The sequence below is a fragment of the Puma concolor genome, chromosome A3 (genome assembly GCF_028749965.1).
Source record: "Puma concolor isolate L17-30 chromosome A3, mPumCon1.1.hap2, whole genome shotgun sequence".
Classification (NCBI taxonomy): domain Eukaryota; kingdom Metazoa; phylum Chordata; class Mammalia; order Carnivora; family Felidae; genus Puma; species Puma concolor.
In genome coordinates this window covers 21,029,988-21,049,383 of record NC_141669.1, presented here as the reverse complement: position 1 = coordinate 21,049,383, position 19,396 = coordinate 21,029,988, and the positions used below count along the sequence as shown (strand labels likewise).

At 38.5% G+C, this 19,396-nt stretch overlaps 1 protein-coding gene across 1 annotated transcript in view; it reads right to left on the bottom strand.

The window, feature by feature from the left end:
- RAB10 (RAB10, member RAS oncogene family) overlaps positions 1 to 19,396 on the bottom strand; it is a 79,020-nt gene that overhangs the window by 26,653 nt on the left and 32,971 nt on the right. Inside the window, exon 2 of the mRNA XM_025927371.2 lies at positions 2,375 to 2,435. Coding sequence (XP_025783156.1) covers positions 2,375 to 2,435 — 61 coding nt within the window. The remainder of the gene's footprint in view (positions 1 to 2,374; positions 2,436 to 19,396) is intronic.

Genomic DNA, 19,396 nt, shown 5'->3' with positions numbered 1-19,396 from the left:
CTTTAATTATAAGGAAACAGAGTATGAGGCACAGTTCCTTTCCTGAGTTATTTCCCAAAGTAAAGAAAAAAATCAGTGATCATCAGGTGGACCGTGTGTCAAAGAAAATCTTTAATAAAATGCCTACATTTTAGGGGCACCTGGGTGGCTCAGTTGGTTAAGCATCTGACTTTGGCTCAGGTCATGATCTCATGGTTTGTGAGTTTGAGCCTCGCCTCGTGTTGGGCTCTGTGCTGACAGTTCAGAGCCTGGAGCCTGCTTCGGACTGTGTGTCTCCTTCTCTTTCTGTCCCTACCCCGCTCGCACTCTCTCTCTCAAAAATAAACATTAAAAAAAATTAAAGAGTGTTACTCTCGACCTTACATTCTGAGCATGTAATGCATCCCTGCTCTACCATTTACATGCTAAAGATCTTGGCTAAGTTATTTCAAAATTTGTCCATTTCATTATCTGTAAAACAGGGATAACCCAAGAGAAAAGAAAATATTTACCTACACAAAGATTTGCAGCAGCTTTGTGGTGAATAACCCACTTACGATGTAACAATGGAATAATACTCAGCAATAAAAAGTAATGAACTTATTGATACACATAAAATCATTCACAATTCTCAAAATAATTAATTATACTGAGTAAAAGAAGCCAGACCTCCCTCCCAAAAAAGATGAGAAAAAAAAAAGACATTATATGATTGTATTTATATACGCTACTAGAAAATGGAAACTGGTCTACAGTGACAGAAACCAAAAGAATGGTTACTTGGGGACCAGGAACTGGGAGGAAGAAGAGATTACAAAGAGGCTTAAGGTGATGGATTTGTTCATTACCTTGACTGTGGTGATGGTTTCACAGATTTATATATATATATGTGTCAAAACTAACCAAACTGTATACTTTAAATATGTGCAGTTTATTGTTATATAAACTGTTATACCTCAACAAGGCTGTTTAAAAAATGGAATAACACATCTTGCAAGGTCATTTCGAGTATTTAATAGGTTAATACATACATGTAAAACACTTAATATTCACCACACAATACTGCTATTCTAATAGTAAAGTCTACGATTCAGACTTGAATACAAATTTAAATAATTTCATTTTATTTCTATGGGGCAAACCCTACATAAACTAATTAAAAAGTTATAGGGGCGCCTGGGTTGTGCAGTCAGTTAAGCATCAGACTGTTCGTTTTGGCTCAGGTCATGATCTCCCAGTTCGTGGGATAGAGCCCGTCATTGGGCTCTGTGCAGATAGTGCAGAGCCTGCTTGGGATTCTCTCTCTCCATCTCTGCCCCTCCCCTGCTTGTGCTCTCTCTGTCTCAACAATAAAGAAATAATCTTAAAAAAAAAAAAAAAAAGTGATAAACACATTAAAGGAAATCCTCTAGCTTAAGAATCTCAAAGCAATGAAAGGATATTAACTTTTCGTTATTGAGTGTGAGCAAAGTATGGTGCTAAATAAAGGCTCTACACAGATTATTTCATATAATCCTTAGAACAATGTTTTTTGTTTTTTTTTTGTTTTTTTTTTTAATTTTTTTTTTCAACGTTTATTTATTTTTGGGACAGAGAGAGACAGAGCATGAACGGGCGAGGGGCAGAGAGAGAGGGAGACACAGAATCGGAAACAGGCTCCAGGCTCTGAGCCATCAGCCCAGAGCCCGACGCGGGGCTCGAACTCACGGACCGTGAGATCGTGACCTGGTTGAAGTCGGACGCTTAACCGACTGCGCCACCCAGGCGCCCCTAGAACAATGTTTTGAGATAAGTGGTATTATTTCTATTTTATGTATGAAGACATAACAGCCTCACAGTGTTATGTAACTTGCTCAAGGTTCAAAGAGCAAGTGGAAAAGGTAAAACATCCAGCCAGATCTCATGGACTCCAAAGTCCATGTCAATATATTTTTTTTTCTCTTTTATTTTTCTGAAAGAGAGCACAAGTAGAGGAGGGACAGAAGAAGAGGGAGAAAGAGAGACTCTTAAGCGGCTCCACACCCAGCAGAGCCAGAGGACATGGGGCTCAAGTTCACGACCGTGAGAGATCATGACCTGAGCCAAAATCAAAAGTCAGACACTGAACCGATTGAGCCACCCAGGCACCCATTTATTTTTAAAGTAATCTCTACACCCAACATGGGGCTTGTACACATGACTTTGAGACCAAGAGTCACATGCTCTCCTGACTGAGCCATCAGGTGCTCCATGTCAATAATTTTTCTTTTACTTTACTGAAAGAAGGTGTCCCGATTGCTGGCTTAACAAAGGAAAGTCTCACAGAAACTAAACAGGTGACAAGGAAGGATTTCACTGCCAATCCTTCAGGAACTTGGTATTCTATTTATAAAGTAGGTAAATTAGCATCACTTACCATATCTGTAGCTTGATCTTCTTTCCTTGTAATTCAACTGTTTTGATCTTAAAGTCTATTCCTACAACACAGAAGAAAAAAAGGTAAATTATATCTATGGCTCTGAACTTGGCTCTCCCAAAATTAACTGGGAGTAAAAATAAAAATACACTTTTAAAATTTGTGTCTGTTTGGCTCTTGATAGCCTCTAAGTATGCATATTCTGAACAAATTATTCAATTTTAAACTTGAGTAATACAAGATCCAACATGGCAGAAGAAACAGCTATATAAAAAGAATTTTTACAATAAAGAAATGAAAAGGTAAATTTTAAAATATCTAATTTTTTTAAACTAAGCTCCACACCCAAGTGGGGCCTGAACTCACAACTTAGCCAGTCAGGTGCCCCTTTTAATGCAAAAAAAAATTAAAAAAAAAAAAAAAAAAAAAAGTTTCCCACTAGGGAAAAAAAATAGCCTTAACTAGCTTGCAAAGCAAAAACCTACTACCAGGGATAAAGAGGGTCATTTCATAATGATAAAAGGGTTAATTCATTAAGAAGGCAAAAATACTAAATGGTTATGCATCTTATAACACAGAGCTTCAAAATACATGAGGCAAAAGTAATACAAATCTCCCAGATCTGTCTATTCCTTAATCAACCAAAATCTTCAGCTTGGGTTGAGTTTCCCACAATCAAATCAAAAGAAAAAAAAGGGCGATGTGCCTGGCATTTATAAACCTCAGACTTTGTCTACAGCCCATGTTTTTGTTTCTCTAGGAATTACTGAGACTCTGAACAAGACTAACAATTCCAATTAGGCATGCAATTTGCTAATTAACCTATATAACAAACCTAACAACCAATACTATTTCAGAAAACTTCTCCAAAGACAAGTGAAATTAGGACACAGTCTGAAAGCTCCAAATCTTTTGAGAGACAGAAACCAGGTACAATTGGAAAATTAAGATTTTTAGGCTGTTTTAAGTCACCTACCTCATCCTAGACTCCTTGAGTTTCTCTTTTCTCTCTCTCTCAATGTTGTCTATCCTCAAACTAATTAGCAGTGGTTAAAGCAGTTCTTCATTCTTTTCTGCACAAAAACTCTCCTCGCCTACCTCTGGGCCATTCATTCTTCAATCTTCATTACTAGTTTCTCCTTGCCTCTCTGAACTCTTCTAAAAACCGAAGTGAATTTTTCTATCTTTACTCATTCCCATGGTGATTTTCCCTAATTTCATGACTTTAAATTCTAAATACGCACTGGTAACTCTCAAATTTATATCATAGCCCAGACCTCTCTCCTGAATTCCAAACTTGAGATAACCGTTTATTGCCTATCTGCAAATCCCATCTTTCACTAAGACTCAAGCAAAAGTCCTTAAAATGTTTCATAAGGCCCTACACATTCTGCCTACCCCCCCCCATATTCCATGCTGTCCTCATAATTTTCTGTATCTTTCTTTGATCTAGCTAACTAGATCAGCTTCCTTATTGTTCCACACACAAGTCAGAAAGATTCCCACCTCAAGAACTTTGCATGTAACTGTTCTTCCAACTTAGACCACTCTTCTCCATTATGGCTCCTTCCCCTTGTCCTTTCCTAAGTGGCAACATTTTCCCAAGTCCCCCACCCCATGTCCATTGTCTATTAATAATCCCTACCCTTCTTCCTTACTTTTTTTAACATCCCTTAAATATGCTATATTTACTTATTCCTGTTATTTATTTTCTGTCTCCCTATGCAAAACGATAAAATCCACAAGGGTAGGAATTTTTATCTATTTAATTCAGTTAAATTCCCAGCACCTAGAGCCTGACATAAAAGCAGGCATTCAGAAAGTATTTGAATGAAGAGATAAATGATGTTTTCTAGAGAAAGTGAAATGATACCCGAGAAAAGATACATATAGATGGGTGCCTCAGTGGCTCAGTTGATTGAGAGTCCAACTCTTGATTTTGGCTCAGGTCGTGATCCCAGGATTCTGGGATGAAGCCCCGTGGGCTCTATGCTGAGCATGGAACCTGCTTAAGATTCTCTGATTCTCTCTCTCTCCTCCTCTACCCTTCTTCCCTATTAGAGCACCAAAGAAAAAAATAAATAAAAATAAAAATTAAAAAAAATATATACATACATACACACATATACATACATATACATATTTATTTATTTTATTTCAGCATTAGGGTGAAACTTACCACTTGACAAGCTCCACACCTGTCCACTTAGCATCCAGATTTTTTGAGCCTCAGGCCAAAACACAAAGGATGAAAGTTTCAATGAGATACTAAAAACTAAGCAAACCAAAATAGGGAACCTGAAGGAAACAGGGACAATGCAGAGAAAGAGAAAAGATAGTTCCTTTTATCTTCTCGGAACAAGAGTGGCAGGGGCGGGGGCAGGAAAACGAACTTGAACCAGAAAAACTCTTGAAAATTAAGGGGGAAAAAAAAGGAAGTGGAAGAAATAATATATTCAACAGAAAGACCAAGAGAAAACTGAGATCTAGAAAATATTAACAAAATGACCAAGAATGGAATTTATGTGATATATGACAAGTTAGAAGATCAAACCAGGAGGTCTGATATTGAACTAACAGAAGTTCAAGAAAGAACAAAGAAAATGACACACAGAATATAATAATTTAAAAACTGTGCAAAAGGGCGCTTGGGTGGCTCAATCGGTTAAGCGTCCAACTTCAGCTCAGGTCATAATCTCGCGGTTCATGAATTCAAGCCCCACATTGGGCTCTGTGCTGACATTTGGACCCCAGCCTCTGCTTCAGATTCTGTGTCTCCCTCTCTCTCTGCCCCTCCCCTGCTCACACTCTGTCTCTGTCTCTCTCAAAAATGAAAACATTTAAAAAATTTTTAAAAATAAAAAATAAAAACTGTGCAAGAAATCTGCACAGCAAAGGAAACGATCAACAAAACTAAAAGGTAATCTATTGAATGGGAGAAGATATCTGCATATGACATACCCGATAAAGGGTTAGTATCCAAAATATATAATGAACTTATAAAATTCAACACCCAAAAAACAATCCAATTAAAAAATAAGACGTGAACACACGTTTTTCCAAAGACATAGAGATAGCCAACAAACACATGAAAAAATGCTCAACATCACTTATCATGAGGGAAATGCATATCAAACTACAATGAGATATCACCTTATACCTGTCAGAGTGGCTAAAATCAACAACACAAGAAACAACAGGTGTTGGCTAGGGTGTGGAGAAAGGGGAATTCTCTTGCACTGCTGGTGGAAATGCAAATCGGTGTGGTCATTCTGGAAAACAGTATGGAGGTTCCTCAGAAAGTTAAAATACAACTACCCTACAATCCAGCAACTGCACTACTAGTTCGAAGGGATATATGTACCCCAATGTTTATAGCGGCACTATCTACAATAGCCAAATTATGTAAAAACCCCAAATGTCCACTGAATGATGGATGTATAAGGAATGTGGTGTGTGTAACGGCATATTGCTGAGCCATACGAACGAATGAAATCTTGCCATTTGCAACCACATGGATGGAGCTAGAGAGTATTAATTATGCTAAGTGAATACCATGTGATTTCATTCATATGTGGAATTTAAGACACAAAACAAATGAGCAAAGGTGGGGGGGGTGGCAAACCAAGGAAGACTCTTTAAACTATAGAGAACTGATGGTTACGGGGCGGGGGGGGGGGGGGGGGGGGGGGATATGTGTTAAATGTGTGATGAGAATTACGGCATGCACTTGTGATGAATACCAGGTGATATACAGAAATGCTGAATCACTATATTGTACTAAAACTACACTGTATTTTAACTGGAATTTAAGTAAAAACTTTTTTAAAATGGTGCATGAAAACTTAACAGAAGCAAAAGAATCTATTCTAGACTGACTCACCAAATGTTTGCATAATGAAAAAAATTGGATCTATACCAAGTAATATAACCATGAAATTTCAAGACACCAGGAATAAAGATATTATAAAAGCCTGCACACACATAAACTAAGCCATATTAAATAATCAGAAGTGACAACTCTAAACTTCTACTTCTCAACAGCCAACAGCAACACTAGAATACAGAAAGATAATGTCTTTAAAAAATATTTCAACCTGGGCACCTAACTGACCCAGTAGGTACAGCATGTGACTCTTGACCTCAGGGACCTAAGTTTAAGCCCCACTTAAAAAAAGAAAATTTTTTTTCAACCTTTTTCCAGTCAAAACTCAAGTGAGAGTAAAATAATGCATTTCCAGGCATGAAAGATCTCAAGAGTTAGCTCCCATGCATCTCTTCTAAGACAACTACTAGGAGAGGTTGCTTTGCCAAAACCAGGAAGAAATCCAGCAAAGAGTGAGGTAAATGGGAGCTCAAACTGGCCTAGAGAGCAACCAGTTCAGAAGCGAATGAGGACATAAAAGGACAGAATAAAATGAGAAGAAAATTCCAAGAAATATATCTACTAAGAGAGGGAAGGGAATAAATGGTACTAATGGAATTTGTATGAAAAGCAGAAATTCAGAGAGCTTGGCAATTCTGTTGCCCATTTTGGATAAAGTATGTACAGTGTCTTGAAATTTAAGCAAATGTAATAATAAAGGAACTGTAAATTACAGTAAAAACAGAAAAATCATCCAAGAAAGGAAATGTGATTATAGTACACTACTTGGTTTAACAGTTAATAAAAAACATGTGTTATAACTATTTGAGAAGATGAAGAGAGAGGCACCAGGAATGTCTGGAATAATTGATTCTCATTTCCTGTAACAAGAGAGAATTTCTAATGTTAGTTTTTTCTTTTTGCGTGGGTTTTTTTTTTTTTTTTTTTTAAGTTAAAAGCCAAGACTAAGGAATATGGTGTTGAATAACAGATAAAAAGGTCATAAAATGCTTGGAAAAGGAAATACACAGGTAGGCACAGGGCAAAACACTATTGTTGCTACTGTCCTCACAGACCTTGAAATACTGTGACTTCTAAAATTCTGCTCTACTAACTTTAATAGAAGTAAAAACTGGGTTAACAGACGGATGCTTACAAATAAGTTCTCTCCACTACTTAACCACTTCAATTTGATCATTGTATTCCTCCCATGGCCCTCAGCCACCCCTGCAGTCTCATTTCCTTCCAGTCGGCCTCCGGTAGTCACCTTCAAACACAACTTTTTGAAGAAGCTGTGTACTTTTTCCAAGTAAATACCTTTGTCACTCCATCAAGTAGTTTCTACATTCCCCAAAACATATACACCTAAGTGTGGAAAAACTTAAGATAGCGTAGAAAAGCTTTTGATAACATTTAGGAATTAGAGCAAAATAAGTAGCTCAACTGCCAAGAGAAGGTAGGAAAACCTATATCACCCTTTAAGATTCTGCCAGGAGGAGGAGCACCTGGTGGCTCAGTCTAGTTAAGCATCCAACTTCACTGTGCTGACAGCTCAGAGCCTGGATCCTGCTTCAGACTCTATGTCTCCCTCCCTCTCTCTGCCCCTTCCTTGCTCGTGCTCTCTCTCCTTTTCTCAAAAATAAACAAACAGTAAACAAAATTTAAGATTCTGCCAAGAGAAATAATCAGATTCTCCTGCAACACTATCATTTCCTAAATTTTCACAGACTAGAGCAAACATAGGATTTGATCCAACCAGTGTTTCTCTTTTAGGTTGTATTTATACGAAAACACACTAAAGGAAATCTCTTATTTTTACAGATTCCTGGGACCCAGCTCAAACGAGTATTTCAATTTACTGCACTCTAACTTTTATCAATTTTCAGCTGCTCAGAAAGTGAGAAACACGTATCAGCCAAAATATTTGCCTTAATGATGTTGCAGAAGCACCATCCAGTGGCAAGAAAAGTTAACTGCAACTTCTAGCCACTGTAAATATCAGTTTTCCAAAGCTTAGCTTCTGATGACACACCAATACATAGTATTTAATGTAGGAAGAAATATAATAAACTCCAGACAACTAAAGTTTAACAGCTCATAGGTAAACGATCAGTATCTGTGGTTTTTAACAAATGAAAATAAAGTATTTTCACCACATCAGGAAAGGAAATAAGAATCCTATACCTACAATCCTTTGAATATAGCTTTTTCTGGAATTTAAGAAACATGATTCTTAGTCCTAGCTCTAGCTCTACCATTATAGCACAAGTTTTGAAAAGACCACTTCCCAATACAGCCATTAGCTTATCTGGATGCAGATGTGAAAATGCAGAATGCAGAAATTTCCTCTAAAGCTCTTCTTATTGGGGCGCCTGGCTGGCTCAGTCAGTTGAGCATCCAACTTCAGCTCACGACATGATCTCGTGGTTTGTGGATTCGAGTCCCATGTCGGGCTCTGTGCTGACAGCTCAGAGCCTGGAACCTGCTTCAGATTCTGTGTCTCCCTCTCTCTCTGCCTCTCCCCCCATGCACACACTCTCTCTCTAAACATTAATTTTTTTTTAAAAGATCCTTCCGTATAATAGTAATAGCTTAGTAAACACCTTGAAAATTTATAATGTGTTTAGCCCTTTGGAGTGGATTAAAGCATTAAATCCTCAGAACAGTCCTAACCTATACTTTTATTTACAAACTACAAATGAAAAATAAAATTAAAATCCAGTAGTACTAACAATATTTACTGGATAACTACTAAGTGTTCTAAGCATTTCCTGTATTATCTCATTTACTATTCAAAATTATCCTCTGTGGGGCAACTGTCAAGTCAGTTGACACTCTTGATTTTGGCGCAGATCATGATCTCACAGTTCACAGAATCAAGCCCCACATCAGGCTCTGTGCTTGTTAGCTTGGGATTTTCTCTCTCTCCCTTGATCTCTGCGCCTCCCCCACATCCACTCTCAAAATAAATAAACTTAAAAAAAATCCTCTGCAGCAATCCCTATCAAAATAACACCAGCATTCTTCACAGTGCTAGAACAAACAATCCTAAAATTTGTATGGAACCAGAAAAGACCCCGAATAGCCAAAACAATCTTAAAAAGGAAAACCAAAGCTGGAGGCATCACAATCCCAGACTTCAAGATTTATGACAAAGGTGTAATCATCAAGACAGTATGGTACTGGCACAAAAACAGACACCCAGGTCAATGGAACAGAATAGAGAACCCATAATGGACCCACAAACGTGTGGCCAACTAATCTTTGACAAAGCAGAAAAGAATATCCAATGGAATAAAGACAGTCTCTTCAACAAATGGTGCTGGGAAAACTGGACAGTGACATGCAGAAAAATGAACCTGGACCACTTTCTTATACCATACACAAAAATAAACTCAAAATGAATTGAAAAACCTAAATGTAAGACAGGAAGCCAACAAAATCCTAGAGGAGAGAGCAGGCAAAAACCTCTCTGACCTCAACCGCAGCAACTTCTTACTCAACACGTCTCCAGAGACAAGGGAAACAAAAGCAAAAATGAACTACTGGGACCTCATCAAAATAAAAACCTTCTGCACAGCGAAGGAAACAATCAGCAAAACTAAAAGGCAACCGATGGAATGGGAGAAGATACTTGCAAACGACGTATCAGATAAAGGGTTAGTATCCAAAACCTATAAAGAACTTATCAAACTCAACACCCGAAAGACAAATAATCCAGTGAAGAAATGGGCAAAAGACATGAATAGACACTTCTCCAAAGAAGACATCCAGATGGCTAACAGAAACATGAAAAACCACTCAACATCACTCATCATCAGGGAAATACAAATCAAAACCACGAGATACCGATACCACCTCGCACCTGTCACAATGCCTAAAAACATTAATAACTCAGGCAACAACAGATGTTGGCGAAGGTGAGGAGAAAGAGGATCTCTTTTGCACTGTTGGTGAGAACGCAAACTGGTGCAACCACTCCGGAAAACAGTATAGAGGTTCCTCAAAAAATTGAAAATAGAACTACTCTGCAACCCAGCAACTGCACTACTAGGTATTTACTCAAGGGATACAGGTGTGCTGTTTCGAAGGGGAACATGCACCCCAATGTTTACAGCAGTGCTATCGACAATAGCCAATGTATGGAAAGAGCCCAAATGCCCATTGACAGCTAAATGTATAAAGAAAATGTGGTACACACACACACACACACACACACACACACACACACACACACATATACACACATACATACAATAGAGTATTACTCGGCAATCAAAAAGAATGAAATCTTGCCATTTGCAACTACATGAATGGAACTAGAGAGTATTATGCTAAGCAAAATTAGAGAAAGACAAATATCACATGACTTCATTCATATAAGGAATGTAAGATCCTAAACAGATGAACCTAAGGAAAGGGAAGCAAAAATAATACAAAAACAGGGAGGGGAACAAAATAGAACAGACTTTTAAATATAGAGAACAGAGGGTTGTGGGAGGGGGGATGGGCTAGATGGGCAAGGGGCCTTAAGGAATATACTCCTGAAATCATTGTTGCACTATATGCTAACTAACTTGAATGTAAATTAAACATTAATTAATTTTTGAAAATCCTCTGCAAAACTACATATATGCCTATTTTATTTTATTTTTTTAAATTTTTTTTTTCAACGTTTATTTATTTTTGGGACAGAGACACAGAGCATGAACGGGGGAGGGGCAGAGAGAGAGGGAGACACAGAATCAGAAGCAGGCTCCAGGCTCTGAGCCATCAGCCCACAGCCCGACGCGGGGCTCGAACTCACGGACCGCGAGATCGTGACCTGAGCTGAAGTCGGATGCTTAACCGACTGCGCCACCCAGGCGCCCCCATATATGCCTATTTTAAAGAAAAGGAAAGTTTAAAGTAATTTAAATAAGGTCAGAGAATTAAGGTGGCAGAACGAGTACTCAATTCCACTTGTTTTTTCACACCATACAAGCTCTTAACCTAAATTAAGTTCCATAACTCCATTTTTTATTTATGTATTTTCTACTGAGGTAAAATCCACATAAGATGTTCTCAGTTTATTTGGGTCTTAAGTTCTCTCGACAGTATTTTGTAGTCTTCAGGGCCTAGGTCTTACATTTTGTTAAATTTATCCCCATTTCATTTTTCATGTTTAGGGTGCTATTATAAAGAATACTTTTTTAAGAATTTCATTTTCTAATTGTTGCTCAATACAGAATACATCTTATTTTTGTATACTGATCCCTATCCTTAACCTTGCTATAGTCACTTCTTAATTCTAGCTGCTCTTTATTTGGGAGGTAGGGTGCTTAGAGTTTTCTATGTATGTAAGTCATATATATAATCAGGTAGTCTACAAAAAGGCACTTTCTTAATCATTTTCCTTTCGAACCTCTGATATCTTTCTTTCTCTCGCCTTATTGTTACCAGCTAGGACCTCTAATACAATGTTGTTTTGTACTTGATCCTTAACAAAGAAAGCTTAGAGTGAAAGCTTCACTGTTAAAGTATCATGTTAACTGTACATCATTTAGTAGGCTGAGGAAATGTCCTTTTACTCCTAGTTTGCTAAGGTATCGTGATGCAAATGAGTATTTTGTAAAATGCTTTTATTATTTTTTAAGCTAATTTATTTATCTTGAGGGAGACAGAAACAGTGCACAAGCAAGCAGGGGAGGGGCAAAGAGAGAGGGAAAGAGAGAGAATCCCAAGTAGGCTCTGCACTGTCAGCATGGAGCCCAATGTGGGGCTCAAACTCACGAACCATGAGATCATGACAGGAGCCCAAATCAAGAATTGAATGCTTAACTAACTGAGCCACCTAGGCACCCCATCGTATGCTTTTTCCGTACCTATTAAGATGATCATGACTTTTCTTCTTCTTTTTTTTTTTAGTAGGCTCTATACTCAACCTGGGGCTTGAACTCACAACCCCAAAGAGTCACATGCTCTACCAACTGAGCCAGCCAGGCACCCTTCTTCTTTACCCCATTAAGGGAGCTAATTAAAATTGATTTAGGGGGCTCATGGGTGGCTCAGTCAGTTGAGCGGCCGACTCTTGACTTCGGCTTAGGTCATGATCCCAGGGTCATGGGATCAAGTCCTGTCCCAGGCTCTGTGCTGAGCAGTGACCCTGCTTAAGACTCTTTCTTTCTCTTTCTCTCCCCCCTCCCATGCCCCTCTCCCTTGCTCTCGGACACACTCACTCTCTGTCTCTAAAATAAAATAAAATAGTGGCTCCTGGGTGGCTCAGCTGATTAAGCAGCTGACTCAGCTCAGGTCATGATCTCACAGTTCATGAGTTCAAGCCCCGCATACAGCTTTGCTGTCAGCTCTGTCCCCCTCTCTCTCTGCCCCTCCCCTGCTCACTTGCGTGCTCTCTCATTCTCTCTCTCTCTCTTTCCCTCTCTCCCTCCCTCAAAATTAAACACTTTAAGGGAGCCTGGGTGGTTCAGTCAGTTAAGTGTCCAACTCTTGGCTTCAGCTCAGGTCATGATCTCGTGGTTCATGAGTTTGAGCCCTGCATTGGGCTCTGCACAGACAGCATGGAGCCTGCTTGGGATTCTCTCTCTCCCTCTCTCTCTCAAAATAAACAAATCAACTTGAAAAAAAATTTAAAAAATAAAAATAAGTTTTTTTTTTAACGTTTATTTATTTTTGAGACAGAGAGAGACAGAGCATGAACGGGGGAGGGGCAGAGAGAGAGGGAGACACAGAATTGGAAGCAGGATCCAGGCTCTGAGCCATCAGCCCAGAGCCCGACACGGGGCTCAAACTCACGGACTCACGGACCGTGAGATCGTGACCTGAGCTGAAGTCGGACGCTTAACCGACTGAGCCACCCAGGCGCCCCAAAAATAAGTTTTTAAAAAATATTTATTTTTGAGAGAGACAGAGAGAGAGAGAGACAGAGAGAGAGAGAGAACGTGCACACATGCACAAATGGGGGAGGGGCAGAGAGAGAGGTAAACACAATCTGAAGCAGGTTCCAGGCTCCAAGCTTTCAGTGAAGAGTCCAATGCAGGGCTCGAACCCACCAACCGTGAGATCATGACCTGAGCCAAAGTCAGACACTTAAGTGACTGAACCACCCAGACACCCTTATTTTATTTTATTTTATTTTATTTTATTTTATTTTATTTTATTTTATTTTTTGTTTTATTTATTTATTTATTTTTTATTTTTATTTTTATTTTTAATTTTATTTATAGAGAGAACAAGCATGCAAGGGAGAGGGGCAGTGGAGGGAGAGAGAGAAAGAGAGAGAATGAAAGAATCTTAAGCAGGGTGCCTGCTCAGGGCAGAGCCTGGCACAGGGATCAATCCCATGACCCTGGGATCATGAACTGAGCCGAAATCAAGAGCTGGCTGCACAACTGACTAAGCCATGCAGGCACCCGTAAACAAGCACTAAATAGATAGATAGATAGATAGATAGATAGATAGATAGATAAAATGATTTTTAAAAATTTATTTTGAATGTGAAATCAACATTGTATTCCTAAAATAAAGTCTACTTGGTCATGACATATTATTTTTTATAAGTTCCCAGAAATGCTGTGCAATTATTATTTTTTTAATGTTTGTTTATTTTGGGGGCAGGGAGGGGGCAGAAAGAGAGAGGGACAGAAGATCCAAAGTGGGCTCTGAGCTGACAGCAGCGAGCCTGATGTGGGGCTCAAACTCACGAACTGCGAGATCATGACCTGAGCCAAAGTCACACCCTTAACCAACTAAAAACACCCACGTGCCCCTAGATAAGGATTCTTACATACATGTTCATGAAGGAGATGTCAATGTTCATTAGAGATCTCTCTGTCTGGTCTTAATATCCAAGAGAAGACTGGTCCCATAAATGATTTAAAGTGTGCCCTCCTCCACCATTTACTGAAATAGTAGTATTTTCTTCCTTAAACATTTGATAAAACTCACCAGTGAAGCCATCTGAGCCTTAAAATTTCTTTCAGAAAAAACTTAAATTAAGATTCTATTTCTTTAATATATGTCTATTCTATCAATCACTACAGAAGAATATTCGTTGAGTATCCAACTATATAATTACAGATTTCTATTTCTCCTTCCAATTCTGTCAGTTTCTGCTTCAAGTATTTTGAAACTCTGTTATTAGGTATATAAATATGATAAACTGACACCTTTATCGTTACAAAAAAATTTTCTTTATTCCTGGAAGTATACTCCTTGCTCTGAAATCTACTTTGTCTACTATTAATACAGCCACCTGGGCTTTTTTATGATTATTGGCTTCTTAGGTAGTCCTAAGGTATTTTTTAGTGGTTGCACTAGACTTCATAACACACATTTTTAACTTAGCACAGTGCACCTTCAAACAGTATTATACCACTTCTCATATTAATGTAAGAACCTTACAGCAGTGTGCTTCCATTTTCTCCCTATTACTGGGCTTTTACTTTTTACATCTACCTTTTACTTTTTACATCTACATTTTCTGAATTTTACTAGTCAATTGTCTGAAATAAATTTAAATTTAAGAAAAAAGTATTTTGCATTTCCCCATGTGTACCATTTATCTTCTCCATTCTTTTGTGTGTATCTGAGTTTCCACCCAAAATGGTTTTCTTCAGCCTGAAAAATTTCCTTTAATATTTTTTAAAGATTTTTTTTAAAGTTTATTTATTAATTTGAGAGAGAGAGAGAGAGAGAGAGAGAGAGAGAGAGAGAGAGAATGAGCAGACAGAGAGGGGGACAGAGGATCCGAAGCAGGCTCTGTGCTAATAGCAGAGAACCCAACGGCAGGGCTCGAACTCCAAAACCATGAGATGATGATCTGCGCTGAAGTGGGACACTTCACTGACTGAGCCTCCCAGGCGTCCCCCTTTAACATTTTTAATAGAGCGGGACTGTCAGCAAGAAATTCTCTCAGCTTTTGTCTGCAAAATGCCTTTTTAAATGTTTATTTTTAAGAAACAGAGCACACGTGTAAGCATGCATGAGCAGGGGAGGGGCAGAGAAAGACAGAGGGCAGCAGATCTGAAGCAGGCTCTGCACTGACAGCAGCAGCCCAATGTGGGGCTCGAATTCAAGAACCACAAGATCATGACTGAGCTGAAGTTAGACACTCAATCAACTGAGCCACACCTGCGTCCTGGAAATGTCTTCAGTTTGTCTTGATTTCTGCAAGATATGCTTGTCAGGATTAAATTCTAATGATAGTCTTTTCACATCAGAACTTTTTTTTTAGGATTGTATTTTTGGACCGCCTGGGTGGCTCAGTCAGTTGAGCCACCAACTCTTGGTTTCGACTCAAGTCATCATCTCACAGTTTGTGGGACTGAGCCCCGTGTCAGCTCTGGGCTGGCAGCGTGGAGCCTACTTGAGATTCTTTCTCCCTTTGTCTCTGCCCCTCCATCTCTCCCTCCCTCTCTCAAAAAATAAACTTTAAAAAAAGGATTGATTTCTTAAAAAAAAAAAAAAAATTTAATTTTTAAGTAATCTCTACAACCAATATGGGGCTCAAACTTACAACCCTGAGATCAAGAGTCAAATGCTCTACCAACTGAGCCAGCTAGGTGCCCCTCCTTTCAGAACTTAAAAAGTGTTACTCCACTGTCTTCTGGCTTGCATGACACCCCCACCCACATACACACCCCTTTTGGGAGGAATCTAGACTTAAGAAACTTTTTATTTTGAAACGACTTTACAGAAAAGTTGCAAAAACAGAGTCCATATATACCTTTCATCCAGCTTCTAATGTTAACACTTACATAATCATTATCAGAAAAAAGAAAGTAACACTGGTATGAAGCAATTAACTTAGCTACAGACTTAAATCTACCAATTTGTTCACTAATGTCTTTTTCTTTTTCTTAATGTTTACTTTAGAGAGAGAGAGAGAGAGAGAGAGAGAGAGAGAGAGAGAGACAGACAGACAGCATAAGAAGGGGAGGGGCAGGGAGAGGGAGACAGACACAGAATCTAAAGCAAGCTCCAGGCTCTAAGCTGGCAGCACAGAGCATGCATGACATGAGGCTCGAACTCACAAACCATGAGATCATGGCCTGAGCCAAAGTAGGGTGCTTAACCGACTGAGCTACCCAGGCACCCCACTAATGTCTTTTTCTGTTCCAGGATCCAATTCAGGTTCCCAACACTGCATGTAGTGGACACGTTTCCTTGATCTGTAACAGTTATTCAATATTTTCTCATCTTGCATGACCTTAATAATTTTGAAAAATACTAGCCAGGTATCTTGTAGAACCTCCCTCAATTTGGGTTTGTCTGATGTCTTCTCATAATTAGAGCAAGGCTTTGCATTTTTTGGTAAGAACACCACAAATGAAATATTTTGCCTTTCTTAACTCATTATCAGGGAGTATATACATTGTGAATGTCTTATTGCTGTGCTATTAACCTTGATAACTTGGTTATGGTGGTATCTACAGAGTTTCTCTCCACTATAAATTCATTTTTTCTCTTTGCAACTAATAAATTTTTTGGAGAAAATACTTTAAGGCTATGAAAATATGTTTCTCACCATACCTTCACTCACTGATTTTACCTTCCATATCGATTTGTGCCCGTGACAACTATTACTGTAATATTTGCTAATGGTGATGCTGTGTTTAGTCACTACTTTACACTTAATAACTAATTCTTTTACATTTTATTCCTTCTCCCCATTCATTTACTTATTTATTTATTATTACCAATATGGACTCATAGATATTTTATTCTACTGATTATGTAATACTAGAATTATTTGATTCCAGCTTTGGCCATCAGAAGCTCTTTCAAGTTGGCTCTTACATCCTTTTGACATGTCCCACCCTTTTCTAGCACTTCTTTGTTTTCTGGCACCAAAGATGCTTCAGAATCATCCTCTTCTGCCTCTATCCCAGCTCTTTCTTCAAAGTGCCGTGGTACGTCTTAATGAAGAATTGTTGAGTCCAAGATCTGGGCACAAGATATGCTCATCGCTCCTGGAGTGTCACTGCTTCTACGCATTCCCAGAGGACAGAGCGAGGAAATACATTTATGCACAGTAACCCATGCATATACATACATCTACATTTCTAGACCTATTTATCTGTATATATTACACAAAACCATGAGTTAATACTGATACCTCCAATTCAAGACCAAAAAGTTCATTCTAGCCGTTTTCCTTTCCTTACTTGTAACCTCTTCATTTAACAGTTAGGTATCTGGCTGTTACTAGATCTAAACTAGATTTACTTATATATTCAATCTTAATATATACATAAAGTAGTATATACACAGAGCAGTTTCAGGCTTACTAACCCATATCCTTATGAGAAAGGGCAGATTTACTAACTAGAATATGATACTTGTATATAGTTCTTTTTATCTTTAGTCTTACAATATCTAGTCAAAATACTATTTTCTGAAGTTACTTTGATGATTTATTCTCTTCCTCCTCCTCAGTGTGGTTGTTGTCCAGTTGTAATAAAGTTAGGTTCATTTGTTGGTTTACATTATTTTTCTTGAAAAGTCAACAGCTGTTATCTTTGCCCTCTGTATATATAATGCGGTTTTTCTTTCCTCTAGTTTCTCTTAAGTTTTCTCTTTAAAACTAGTTTTCAGCAATTGGATTAGGATGTGCCTCGGTGTGACTCTCTTTGTGTTTATCCTATCTGGGATCATTAAGTCTAAGGGATTATAGCTTTCATTATATTTAAAATTTTTTCAGCCATATTTCTTCAAATACTTCTTCAACTGCAGCCTCCAAATGCAAATGGTATTAGGCAGGCTATCTGATAATGTCTCACACATCACTGGGGCTCTCTTTTTCTTCCAGTCTTTTTTTACCCTGTGCTTCATTTTGGGCAGTTTCTATTATCCTATCACTGATCTTTTCTTCTGCATATCTAATCTGCTGTTAAGCCCCATCAACTGCATTTTTCCTTTCAGATACCGTATTTTTCAGTTCTAGAAGCTCCAATGGGTCTTTTTTACATCTACATTTCTTTCATGTTCATGCTTTCCTTTAAATGCTTCAACATCTGTCTTCTAAATCCATCATCTCTGTCATTTCTGGGTCTTTTTCCAGAAACTGATTTTTCTCCTGGTTAAGGATTACATTTTCCTACTTCTTCATATGCCTAGTAACTTCAGATTAGATGCTAAACATCTTACAGACTTTGTTAATGTATAGACTTTTTAAATGTTGAGTTTTGTTAAGATGGGCAGCTAAATTAGTTGAGAATCAGCTTAACCCTATTGAGGTCCGTTTTTCAGCACAGTTTTAAGGAAGGGCTAGAGCAGCCTTTTCTCCAGAGTTATTACTTTAGCCCCACTCCTAATGAATGCCATTTCTAGGGTCTTCCCCAAATGGCCTTTATATTCAATGAGATCTCTCTCTCTCTTGGGTGGTCAGAACTAGAATGTCTCCCAACCCATTTTAAGTCTCAACACTTCTTCCAACTAGCTGGTAGTTGTTCTTTCCCCTAATAGTTGTTCTCTGCTCAGCCATGGAGCCCCACACAGCTTAGCATCCAAAGATTCAAAGGGACTCCTTTCTGGATCTCACTGTCCACATAATGCCATCTTCTATGATAAACAATCCTGCAAATTCCAGCCTCCCCCTCAGTCTTTCTCTGAGTTCTAACTCCTTGGCCCAACAAGACTGCCTTGCTCTGCTTAGATCCTGAATTGGAATCTAGTTTCAGAAAGAAAGCCAGGGGGATTGCAGGGTTCTATTTATTTGTTTTCCTTCTCTCAAGGATTGCAATTCTGCCGCACCTGTTACCAAATATTTAAAAACAGCTGTTTCTTATGTTTTGTCTGGTAGTCTAGCAGTTTATAGCCAGAAGGCTATTCTGGTGCCAGTTACTCTATGATGTCCAGAAATGGAAGATCTCTCAACAGCTTTATTGTCTTTTAAAGGTTAAGTAATCCTTGACCTTTTTTAGAATAGGTTTCAAATCATTTGAGAACCTAAAGAAAATCATGGATCCTTTGCCCATTCCCTTACACCAAACTGTATATATTTCAGGGAGTTTAAAGCCTATGTCCCAGTCCCCCACCTTCTACTGTTCCACCAGAGGGTTGTGGTTTATAGCACTGGTGTACTACACTAGCATTCTTTCAAAGCTTTAGAGGCAATTTGTATTCACTAAAAACTTGCTAAGGCTGAAATTCAAGTA